This window comes from Stegodyphus dumicola, chromosome 8 (assembly GCF_044657685.1).
Source record: "Stegodyphus dumicola isolate Sdum_Otavi_A_Nest chromosome 8, ASM4465768v1".
In the NCBI taxonomy this organism is placed as follows: Eukaryota; Metazoa; Arthropoda; class Arachnida; order Araneae; family Eresidae; genus Stegodyphus; species Stegodyphus dumicola.
Genome location: NC_140775.1, coordinates 46,726,563 through 46,739,988, shown reverse-complemented (window position 1 = coordinate 46,739,988; position 13,426 = coordinate 46,726,563). Strand labels below are relative to the sequence as shown.

The following is a 13,426-nucleotide window of genomic DNA, read 5'->3' as shown; positions in this document are numbered from 1 at the left end:
CAGATCGGAGAATTTGGAAAAACGTCTAAAGCATATTTTTACAAAGACGCAGATTAACGCATTGCTAGAAAAGAAGGAAAAAATCCGGTGGACTAGTGAAGATATTTCACGTTGCATTGTCATAAGAGCTCTGTCATCGAAAAGCTACGATTTTTGGAAAGAAAAAATGAGAATTCCTTTACCTAGCACTAGCACATTAAAGAGATGGTGCGCTAAATTTTCATGTAGTCCAGGAATTCAGAGTGATGCTCTTGCTGTAATGAAGGAAAGATGCCAATATTTGAATTCTGTAGAAAAAATATGCGTTCTCAGTTTCGACGAAATGCACATAGATTCTAAACTCTGCTATGACTCTAAACTGGACCAAAATCGGTCCTTTTCAAAAAGTGCAGTTTGTTTTAATCAGAGATCTCATTTCGCAGTGGAAACAACCAATATTTTTTTATTTTAACACTCCAATGAAGAAAGAACTTCTTTTTTCACTCATAAGAGGTATTCAATCATCTAGAGTAGAAGTGAAAGCAATAGTGTCTGATTTAGGAGGATCTACTACTTTGTGGAAAGAGTTACAGATGTCGATTAATAGTTCTCATTTTCCAAATCCAGTATTCCAAACGAAAAAAATATGGGTTTTTGCAGATTTAGCGCACTGCCTCAAATTACTGAGTGTTGGTGTATTTAATTATGACAAAGCACACTAGGGCTATCTGCCTAAGGGGAGGGATGCCTTCGTGGAGGACTTTCTAAGGGAAACTGGCTCGTATACACGTTACACATGGGGAAAACCACGAAAACGCCCATGCAGCCAGCCCGTTCGCGGGATTCGAACCTCGGACCGAACTACCAGTGTTCAGCGACTTTACCGCTCGGCCTCTGGTGGGCTCAAATTACTGAGAAACGACTTTTTAGATAAAGGATTTGTTTTAGAAGATGGAACTGTTTTAAATGTTGATATTATTAAAGAGAATTAAATTGTGTCACAAACTAAAACCAAATTATTTAATGGTCAAGGGAAACGAGAGACAAAAAGTAAGTATATATAATATGTTTTGATTTGAAATATTTCTAGATTGCATTTTAGAAGTTAATAGCGTAAAGCATATTTCAAATGAGAACTAATTCTGTTAAGTTATTGTTACAGTTATATTTATTGTATCCTCTGTTATTATTGATACGATTTTGTGCTAGCTTAGCATTCTAGATAAAATATATATAAAGTATAATATTAAAGTAATTGGAATAAGAAGACCTGCCTCTTTAACCCCCACTTTTGAAAAATTAAATAATTATTTTAGGTACTCTGAGTAAAGTTGTTTTGTCTAAATTAAGATAACAGTCTTACATGTATTTATTTAAATGAAATATCGATGTAAGCCTAAGTTACACAATATTAAAAAAAAAATATATATGTTATTATAATGAATCGGGAGAAAATCTGCTAATGTAAAATTTGCAATTAGGCTGAAACTCAAACTTAGATTAGCAGAAATTTTGCCATATATAACCATACACGTTTAAAACTATGCCAATTTAAGGTTGTTTTTTTTGATTAATTTTAAATAGCTGTTATTATAGTTATCTTAGCAGTAGTACAGTTCTCTTAGTTAACATGCAGATAAAGAAATGATTAGAAACATACAGGCATTTAAAGAAAAAAAAAATCCCTGCAAATAAAAAAGGAACTTTATGCTAAGAGTAGCGCATTTTATCTATTATTTTAAAATTGAGTAAGTACTATCAAATTTTGTAATGTTCAGTGTAAAATGCATACTGCAGTAACATTGTCTCTTCCAAATTATAGCTATCTTTCACACACAGCTCATTTTAAACGCTGATTTTTCAAATTTAAAACGCTAATTTCTATGTTGTCAATTGAATCTCCGCGCTCAGTGGTATCATTGCTACGTCATCACTCCTCACTGCCTGTTTCAGGGGGAAACGCTCTATGAGCTAGCCCTTCACTTTAGTCCTGCTCATCATCTGCATCGTATTATTTTTATTTTATGAATTCTTAAAACGGAACAGTTGCATGTTGATTTGTGAAGAGGAGAGTGAACTCCCAGCAGACTGAATGCACATCTCTCCTCTCTCCTTTGTCTTACTGAACCTGTACATTTAATATTTAATTTTCCTGTTCTATTATTATTTTATTAAATGTATTCTTATTTCTGTTTTTCTAAAATTATTTAATTTGTACACTAGCTATCTGACTGTAATAAACCTCCCTCTAATAGGACGAGTTTCTTGCAGTGACAAATTTCTGTAAAGTCTCTTGGCAACGACAAATTGGCTCTTTAAAGGTTAATTTTTTGGTCGCCGCTTTTTCGGATGGCCAAGAGTCTCCTTTTCCCCATCGATGACGACTAGCTGATAGCTTTGCACTTTGTAATCGATTACGAAGTCTCGATACTTTGTTTACGTTTTAGGCGGAATTGTGGAAAATTTTGCGGAACGGAAAAGGGCCTTCACCTTCATATTTTATTTTATTTTATTTATTTTTTTGCGGTATACGAGACTGGGCGCAATGCGAATAAATCTGTATGATACACAGAAACTTGCTCATATTGCTGATACAATGATCAAGAGTATTGATATGTTTAGTTCATTTCTGTTGTTAAAATAAAAAACCGCAATTGTGCATGTAATGAGTGTAAACAATAATGAAAATTTAGATATGTCTGTATTGTTGACTAAGTAGTAATAATGCCTGATTGTAAAATATATATTAGACTACTGATTGTATATGTACGATTTAAAGTAATAATTACGTAGGGTAGAACACAGCAAAAGAATCACTGAATTTTTATTTATTTGAATGACCCATAATTTTTGTTTTGTTCATAGGGATATATCGTTTTTAGGTGATATATCTATTTTAATATATTGTGTACTTAATTGTGTGTGCATATATATACGAATAAACGGGCCTTAAAACTTGGGTTGATTTAGTAAAAAAATTGTGTGTTATTATAAACATTATAATACTATACCACACAAGCACTTTCTTATATATGTAATGTAATCTTAGCGAAATACCAACTGAATACTTCTTTGAATATCTATAATATTCTCTGACTGTGTTGTTTCATATACAATGATCAAGCAAAGACAGCGTTAAAATTTTGCTCCGAACAGTTGAGATGCTTAAATTTTGTACTAAACAGCACAAACTTATGTCTGGAGGAAAGAAATTTATAAATTTTGTTTTGTCTACGATTTTCATTTCTCTACATCGAAAAATTATACTGGGGTGGGGGCACCACTTCACTTAACATTTGATTTCAAGTGGCATCTGATGTTTTATGTCAATAAAAATATGACAGTTCATCCTAATTTTAATCTCTTCTTTATTGTTAGCTTTTAAGAAATTTGCTTCTTATTTGCATTTTGTTCTCTTTCTGTCAGTAGATGATATTAAGGATTTGGTTTTTATTATTTAACCATACTCTCCAATTTCTTTCTGTTGCTTCTCATGTAGGCACATATTTCTTTTTCATTCTTGCAGCAGGTATTAAGATGTGTAGTGCTTCAAGTGAACTAATATTTTGTGGATTTTTGTTTGCTATTGATTTCTTTTTAAATTATAATCCTGCTTAGTGTTAAGATTTATGCACTGTTTATGTCTGGTAATTAATAATAAAAAAAACTATGTATTTTCATCATTTTGTGTACATTTTAACCATACAATTATTTTTGTATGCGAATAAATTTGTATTTATTGACTTTTCTTTACACCCAATTATCCCTAAAGTATATATGCTATGCTGAATGCATTATTTCAGATTCAAAATGTATACACAGAGAGATGCATATCACACTATGATGATAACAAAAGTGGTAATTTAATAACATTGACATCAAATATCACCTAAGACAACCACTTCCATAGAAAATTTTTTGTAGCAGCTGTGTCTGACTGTCTTACAGAAGTGTTTTGTGATTTAGAATTAACTCGCTGTAATACTGATGCAATTTAAGGTTACTAATATGTGCATTCAGCTGTTTTTCTTTATTAGTTCAAACAACCCATGTTATTGATCAAAAAGCAATACCTTATCGTTAGTCATATTATAAAAATTAAAAAATGGCTTTTGGAAATTTTCCTCCTTATGCAATGATTTCCAGTTTGGTAAAAAAGCTTTCATAAGTTGATCTTACTATGGGCACATATTGAATTTTATTTAGTGTTAAAAATCATTTCTATGGTATATGTACATATTTTTACAGTTTTTAAAATACTTCAGAAATTCATTATCTCATGCCACAAGGCATGCATAAAATAAGCTTATTTCCTTGTACTATTATTAAGCTGTCCAGAAGAAGCCTTTTTTTGACAATGGATCACTGAAAGTTATGCTGTATCTTTCTGTTAATTAGAAAATAATTTTGGATAATAAAATAAATGTATTAGAAAAATATTATATTGAAATGATATTTTTAAAACACATAATTAAATTAATGTATTAGAAATCTGTAATTTAAAGCAAACCTTCGTTCTTCAACTACATATTCATTTCCGATACCCAAAGGCTAATTCCATCATAACAACTTGTATTTTAACTCGTCATTATTCAGCAAAACTTTTTGATTAAAAAATTCTGTATTCGTTCTTTGTGATAAAAGCCCAAGATACGAACCTCCACCATCTGCAAAATGCATGGCTCTCTTTGTACAGGATCTCTGTGGCTGTTACTGGAAGCCTAGAGTATGTTCAAGCAGTAGTAAATAGGCTTCCTTATTCTCTGTTTATTTAGTGTGTGATATATTTGTTTGTGTGTGTTTATTTGATAGTGTGTCTGTATAAATACTTTTGTCTGCCATTGGAAATAAAAATATATGCATTACAAATCCGAGTTATTAAGTATATTAAGGCTGTTTACATTTTTCATTCCAAAACATATATTCAATTAAAATACATTATGCAATTTGTGTTCATCTACATTTGTTAATGTTTAATTAATGCCAACAGAAACATGTTCGCATAAATTCCTCTAAGTAATTTAAACATGAGGTTGTTTAAGAAGGCCATTTTTTATCCATTCATTTATTGAAATATTTGCATTACTTCTTATATATTAAAATTTACATATATTATGTACTGTTTTCAGTAGACAATCCAAGAATATTCTATATGTTAAAATGTATGGTATATGCAATAATCCCCCCCCCAAAAAAAAAGAAAGAAAAAAAAAAAAAACTTATCCTCTATTTGTGATCTTATTATCTGATTGTGTCTTCTTCAAAATACACAAATAATCTGATGGAATGAAAATATTTTGGTCATTAAAACTTTTTAATCACTGCTCTTTACATCTACATTTCTTTTTTCACATAATCTGAAGTTTTCGAGTAGTCTGAAGGTTTTCAAACTGTGTTTCACAGAAATTTTAGATACCATGCAACTCCTCTAGGGCATCTGTAAGTCAAAATTTAAAACAATTTTTAATATCACTGGACATCAAAATGAAGTACTTGAAATAATCTTTGAAATTCTCTTATTATTGTTAAAAAATATTAAGCAGATTTTTGTTTATGATTAAATTTATAATGAAATAATGAATTTCTTTTTACTTTCTGCATAAAATGCACAAATTTTATATTTCAATTCTTTAACATTTATTTTTCTGAGGATAGAAATTCTTCTATAGAAAAAATTACGATTTTAGAAGTTTTTCTGAATTTAAAGATTTGAAGACAACCCTGTTATAAGGGTTTACGATTATAATGTGAATGACCCAAATAATTGTAAATGGCCTATGGCCATACTTAATACACATATTATTTAAATTGACATGCTTTACCTGTAATGTACATTTGTGACTTATGTTATAATTTAAGTGCACCAGTTTACTCACACTTATCTGTATTGTATGTATGTATTATATGCATCTCTAGACTCAGGTTAAAGCTAGCTCGTTTCCCCTTTCTCAGCTTTCCCAGATGACATTTTTGGGTCTTTACTGGAACTCGACGCACACTTTATTTCGGCTAGAATAACCACTTATCTCACTCTTCTTTTATTCAAAAATTATAACATACTAATTTGGGGAAAAAATTATATTTTATGTTAGTTACTCATGACAACATTCGAAACAACCTACATGTTCGACAAGGGGTAGGGGTCTAGGAAAGCCACAACTTTTTCAATGAACTGGATGAATAAATGCAGCCCTGCCTTTTGTTGTGTTTTATGCATTTATAAATTTCTACCTGACTGTTTATTCTTTAATTCTATATAACACAATTAATCGATGCTTGTTTCTTGTATAGAATTTTAACATTAATTCTACATAATAACATGAGTAATCTTTTTTTTTTTAATTGTATTTTAGCATTATTAAAAAACACTTTGGCACTATGAACTGAGAATATCTGTCAATCTGTCTTCTACGTTAATTTACAATAATATAAATGTGAATATCTGAATGGAGTTATATTGAAAGATCTACTAGATGCTATGATTCCATGATGGTCAATCCACCACATTGGAAATATTAAATCAAACAATAAGTACAGGAAAAGATTCAGCAAGACAATATATCCTCTTTTGAATGAATACATTTAACTGTAGTTATTCCATATGATGTATTATACAACACCCCAAAATCATGGAAAATAACTTTCTAAACCGAGTTTACGGTGTAAAAAAAGTAGTGGAAAAATGTTGTAGTCATGTAACTGGGCTATCTAACATAAAAATTACAGCATATTACACCAGTGTTCTTACCTTTACTGCATATTACAACCAAATAACTACAATTAGATATGAGAAAGAACAGGCAGTGTCAGTACAACCAAGAGTAAAACTTTTACAGAGTTGCTAATTTGAAAACAAGTGAACCTGTAAAACTAACCCTGCATACTGGTTTGCTTTAGATGCATTTGGTAACCAATATGCCGTAAGTCTTTACCAGATTCAGTTTTGAGTGCATTAAATACTATATTGCTCATATGTCTTGATCGTGACAATCAATGCAGCTGCAGCATTATTGAATAGAAATAAGTTATATGACTCTCAAATAAGTGTTTGTAAAGTTGTTCAGGAAATAAATATTACTAAATAATAACATGTATTATGTTTATTGAATTGTACAAAACTTACATGTTATACTTTGAATTATCGTCAATTTTAATTGTCTGAAATCTGGTATTTGATAGTATACAGTTGTAGCAGTTTTTTCACTATAAATTCTGAAGAATCTGAAAATAAATGCACATACTAAAGTATTTCAAGTATGATAATATTCAGTATTTAAGATTATCCTAAAAGTATGAAATTTATTATTTTATTTGAAAATAAGTATTAGTGTATCCATGGCATGCAGGTCCCCGAGATTACTCTATTATCCACTCATAGGTGGGGGTGTCACCTTTGCCAAAGGCTCTTTGTAGCCTGCTTTAGGTTTTATACTAATTTTAATTACTGGCCATCTACTGAAATGGTTTCTTTATGTATATCCACCTTTATTCCAACTCTGGTATTTCTACGGCGATGGAGGTTTAGTTGACCATACTTCTTGACAATTCTTTTATTTTTTTTTTCAATTTGAAGCGGTAGACCAGTATTTTCATTTAGCATAACTGTTTTTGAAGCAGACTCGAAAATCTCCTTCAAAGAGTTGGCTGCATTGTGTAAATTTTCGCTATCTAAATTCCAAAGGAGTGACCGAATTGATCTGTAATTTGCATCGCACTCATTGATCAAATTTCTTTTTTTACTCAACGTTGCTTCTTCAGATATGGTGGGTAAATTATCTGATGTTCCACCTGAAGGAGTTTCAGTTGATGAATATTTTCGTTTTCTGGTGCCTGAAATACTTCTTGAGACTAAATCTTCATCAACTTTGAAAATAGCCATTCTGCAGTACATTCCAAACTCCAGGCTGGAAACTTCATGCCAGCAAACACAATATGCTTGCACAGCAGTCGGTTTCTTCTGAAATCTAAGCATGTGCATTGACACAGTTGTTTCTGTTCATCAAACGTGACAGAATAAACTGCATCATGCTTAGTTTCAGAAGAAACTTTAAAGAAGCCATGTGAAATTTTTTTTATACTACCCACATAAACTTCAGCAGCTCTTAATTTTGTTTTTATGTGATCAATTAACCATTTTGGCTTATTGATTAAATAATTTGGTACATGTTCATTGTATAATCTGGCCTGCGAAAGCATACTCAGATTTTTTCTGACGTAAATTCTATATCTTTCTGGCAGAAATTTCTCAACCAAGATCTTAATTATTTCAGACAGCATACAGTTTTTATATCCCTGAAGATATCTATATTTTAGTTCCTCATTTAAGCGTTCAACACCATTGTTCGAGTTTATGAATAAGTCATTTGGTTTGTAAGCCAAAGCCCATCTCTCAATTTCCTTGAACCATGTTAATTCAAAATAATCTTTCACAGCTTCATATTGGTTCCATGATTTTAATACCTCTATTGCTGCAACCATTTCATCTTGAGTTGGAGCATTTGCTATGGCACGTAATTTACACAAAAGCTCTTCTTTGGGAACCACTGCATTCTTTTTCTTAGAAGCCCATCTTGACCATGCCTGCTCTCGATGGAAACTACATATAAAAACCTTAATTCCTCTAAAGACATTTTCCAAACTTGTAATTTCTTCCATTGCAAAATCAACCATCCCATATTTTGGTCTAACGAGAGGCGACCAATTTTTAATAATTATAAGAGCTTCTTCTAATGCTTTGGCTGTTTCATTTTGTGTAATTATTATGCTCACTATTTGATAGTTCATATTTGTTTTGACAACTAAAAAATAAAGTGGGAGAGCATACTTACAGGTTCGATAGGTCGCGTCGAGAAGAACAAGATTAGAACCATATAAGACATATAAATTTTTCATTTCTTCACTTTGATATACAAATAGCAGATTTAGTTTTGAATCTGTAAAGTCATTTGGCTCAGTACCATCATATGTATTTTCAGTACATGGTCTAAAAAAAAACAGAACACTTGGAAGTATCCCAGCTATTTATTAACATTTCTGTATTTTCCTGGTCAATTTTACTAGTTCTAATATTGGATTTTGCTTGGCTTATTATTTTCCTTATTGCCTCCATTTCTGGATAAAATCGTCTGCGCGTTTTATCAGTTTCTCCCAATTCAGTTGAAACGTATACTTCTAATAGCTCTGCAATTACAGTGGCATTGCATTTTCCATTCTTAACTTTAGAAGCTATGAAATGCCGTACTCTAGCATCTATAGGTTCTATTACTGCAGCCATGTTACCCATTAGATGATTTTGATGATCTTGGCTATTAGGTAAATTAAACATGAAAACTTCTTCACCAGCAATACTATCTTTATTGGCTAGTTTTTCCTTAATTTTCCGAGATATCATAATCTTTCTTTTTCGGGTTGGCACTACCTGTAACATATTTATCACAGTAAAATTTAGAAATTCCAGCACAGTCATCTAAAACTAATTATTGATAAAGGTTCAATTTTAAAAACTTTCTGTTCATAGCAAATTATTCAAAAAAAAAAAAAAAAAAAAAAAAAACAGAGGAGTCATTTCTTTCCTTTAAAAAAAGCTGTAAAAAGGATCTTCCATTTTTATAACAATAGATCAAATTACTTCTTCAAAGAAACATAACCAATAAAACTTCACTTTGAACAACTTATTTCTATTTGTAGCAAATTGGTTAGAATATAATTAGCATTTCTGGCCTGAAAACATCATTTTATTTGCATGTCAATTACTGAATTATTTATTTAGGAAAATATTACTGTTAAAAACCCTCTTTAGGCAAAAAAAAAAAAAAACTATTTAGAAAAATATGTTGAATAAAGAGACACAAAAAATCATTTCTCTTTTTTACATTGTGACTCTAAAAATACCTTTTGTTTTTATGTCAAAAAGTATGTATACTTTATCACAGAATACCTTCAATACATCTTGCTCATACGTGACAGAATTATATTTTTTCCTTAAAAAAAAATTCTCTAAAATTACTAAGACCATCTTAGAACAAAAAGTTAAATAAACTTCTACCTTGAACTGAGGCATCCTGTACATTCGGGTAACATTAATTACAGCTGGACAATTAACTTTTTTAGTTGTCTGGTTCTTGGAATATGCTTTACCAAAAGCATGATCAGTTTGACACTAAAAGGAAAAAAAAAAAAAAAAACACACACACATACAGTCAAAAGTCGTTAATCCGGACTCGTCGGGACTTCGGCGATTCCGGATTATAGATCATTAGTTTAAATCTCGTAAGATGGCATGCAGAAATTCTAAAATTAAAAATATGAAACCGTAATTTATGAAATAAAGAACAATTATGATCTAAAAGGTATCAAAATTTGCAAAAAGAAAAAGCTTAATATTTATTTGTTTACTTTATTAAACATTTCTTTCAATGTAAGTTGTTTAAGTTTTGCTTCATTTCATGTGATAATACTTTCTCTTTAATTCTATTAAACAGACATAATTTCTTGTTCAGTTACAAAGTTCCGCCGTTCAAGTCCTATAATTGCTGTGTCAAGAACACCGACTAATTTGTCAATCGAAATTTTTTTGTTTTCAATAACCTCTGTCACTTTTCTTCGCTATAAACAAGGAACTTGTTTTAAATCATATCAAAGACGGAGCATATCGAGATGAAATACTACATTTGGTAAGGAATTATAAGCCAAATAAAATAAAAACATCTGCGCTGAAGATAAGGATAGTGCTGACAAATCAACTTCCAATTCATTACACGCCCGCCGCCGAGCAGCGTGAAATTGATAAACAGATTTCGGATTTCAAAACATACTTTCGCTTTAGATCCTTTACATATTAACAAATATATATCGGAAATTCTTTTTGATATAATCGAAAGTTTAAGCTTACTTTTATAAAATTGCTCTTACAGTCTGCAAAAAATAATAAGCCGGATGCAATTCCAAAATTAAGGAACAACGCAATCATCAACATTAACTGAAATAGATAATTAGATAATTTTAGCTTATACATCCATTATACATAAAATACGCACGCGAAAACGTATTCTGCACTTGCGCACACTCATACGCGCAGTCGTAAAAGGTCTTACGCGCACGCGTGAACGCCTCTGCACATGTGTCAACGTGACGCATGCGCAGAAAGTTTTTAGTTTTGATGTCCGGATTATAGATCATTCCGAATTATGGGTGTCCGAATTAACGACTTTTGACTGTATATATAATCCAAGAGGTGATATTTTTGTATAAATTTTTAAATATAACAATGTTATTTTACCTTTTCATTTTTTTTCTTTAGCATAATTTTCCTTTTGACGTTTATTCAGATCTTTTCCTTGATGGCAAACATAGGTTTTTCGCCCAAAGTGGAAATAGGGAATATCATCTAACCAGTTTAATCGTAAATTTGGAGTTAGTTCAACTGGAAAGAAAATTTTGATTTAGATCACAATCTGATAAGCTTTGATTTTTAAAAGAAAGAAATTACAGATCTCTATAAACATATTATACATTTAACTGTCTCTATATATACTACATACTGTAGACACTGCTTAATGTATTGCAGCTGATGTCGTGTATATTGCTATTGAATTTCTAAGTTCTGCTCTTTCATATATGGAAACATAAAAAAATGCATCATTTGCTGTAATTTTATTTGCTCAATTTGGTTAATATAATCAAAATATTATACAATAAATTTCTTAAACTGAAGAACGAAAATGATTTTAATCAAGCATTTAGAAAAAAGCGCAAAACAATAAAATAAAAAAAAAACTTAATTTCATACGAATTTTCAATAGCTATTGATTTGGAAGGGCTTCAGCACAGTTCCCTCTTCTTCAAAAGGGAGGTAAAAATTCCTGAAAACATCTTTGCCAAAATACACTTGCGTTTTTGCCCAATTTCAGATTTTACATTGGCAAAATCTCTTTAAACAAGGATGCCCTCCAAGTATTAAGATTATAGGTATAGAATTGGTCCAATAAATTTCAGAAACATTATGGACTACTCAAATGAACTTTTGCAATGAAGACTGTAAACAATTGATAAACAAACTTTTATTTTTCCTAATTAAAATGTTAAGAAAGTGGCTAGTTATATTTATAGTTAATTCAATTCCTATTTTAAAAGATACTTTTCTCATCATCTTATATTATCAAAAATGGGCAAATGTAATCACATTAAGCAGCACCTACTGCAAACATAGAGAGATATTAAAAGCATTAAACTATTATGTAAAAATATTATGTCATTTTGTCTCATATTAAAATTATATATGCTAGGTAAAGTATAGAATGAGCTAGCTGCCTTACGCAAAAGGGATGCCTTTGAGAAGGTCTAATGGGAAACTGTCTTGTATTCACTTATATATAAGGAGAACAGGAAAATTCCCATGCAGCTAATCCATTCAACAGTATTTGTACCTTGATCAAACATCCAGTATTCAGCTATCTTATCTGCTAGTCCATTGGTGCTAAGAGTCAAAATAGACAGTAATGTGATTTGACACACAAGATAAGTAGCATTCATTGACTAAAGAAATATATATACATTTCAGAAAACTTTCCTGTTTTCTAAAATTTAATATCTTTATTATTATAACTTCCTGATATTTCAATGCATTATAATTTTATGGTGAACTATTACCTGAAAATAAAACAGAATATTTTTTGAATTGGTAGTGTTTATTATAAGGTTATTTTGAAACATGTTGTTAATGATAAAACTAAAGAATGGATTTTCTTTATAGACTATTAAATGATTATATTTCAAATCAACAGACTGCATTCATACACTAAAATAGGATGAAAAATATAGTAGTCATCGAGACAATTGTCGAGTTTCTCAAGAAACAATAAAAATTTTCAAATCTAACACGGTATATCTTGTTTAATGTTTAATATAGTACGGAATGTTTCGTGAAGCATCAGCTATTTAAAAAAAAAAAAAAAAAAAAAAAAAAAAAAAAACATGCAATACCTGACAATGAAACCAAATAAAAATCAAACATAACGCTACTACACGTTATGCAACAAAATTAATGAATATGAACGTCTATAAACCCTTTTTTCAACTTGGACCGAATCTCGCAACATCAACTAGATCTTACGCAATAAAATTAATACAAATTAGTGCTGATAAGTTCTTTGGAACAAAATGGCCAAATATCAACTAAACAACCAAAGAAAGCATTTACATTCTAGAGGATTTTTATTTACTCATTACATCTTCAAAAATTACTTACTCTCTTTATCGAATGACTTTCCATAGTAGTAAACATATTTTGTTACAGTTTCTACTTCGTGTCTGCGAAGTATTTCTTTAAATTCGCTCCAAGATTTCGCAAAATTCATTTTGCCTCTAAACACAAAGGTTCATACACGAGACGGACTTTGAAACTCGTAATCGATAAACCGGCCATTCCCCTATCGTTGACACAAGTCTT

At 30.5% G+C, this 13,426-nt stretch overlaps 1 protein-coding gene across 4 annotated transcripts; it reads right to left on the bottom strand.

Annotated features, from left to right (window-relative positions):
• Positions 1 to 7,326: 7,326 nt before the first annotated feature.
• Positions 7,327 to 13,416, bottom strand: LOC118180475 (uncharacterized). 4 transcript variants are annotated; one of them, XM_085821801.1, is made up of 5 exons: positions 13,226 to 13,415; positions 12,294 to 12,454; positions 11,258 to 11,401; positions 10,025 to 10,138; positions 7,327 to 9,397 (listed from the first exon to the last, which is right to left on the bottom strand). In XM_085821801.1, exons 3-5 carry the CDS (start codon positions 11,279 to 11,281, stop codon positions 8,963 to 8,965), a joined length of 573 nt encoding a protein of 190 aa, XP_085677927.1. In that variant the 5' UTR covers positions 11,282 to 11,401; positions 12,294 to 12,454; positions 13,226 to 13,415; the 3' UTR covers positions 7,327 to 8,962. The 4 variants fall into 4 exon arrangements, with proteins under 4 accessions (XP_085677927.1, XP_085677924.1, XP_085677928.1 ...); XM_085821798.1 differs by having other exon boundaries at positions 13,226 to 13,404; XM_085821802.1 differs by lacking the exon at positions 12,294 to 12,454 and having other exon boundaries at positions 13,226 to 13,416.
• Between the last annotated feature and the right edge of the window lie 10 nt (positions 13,417 to 13,426).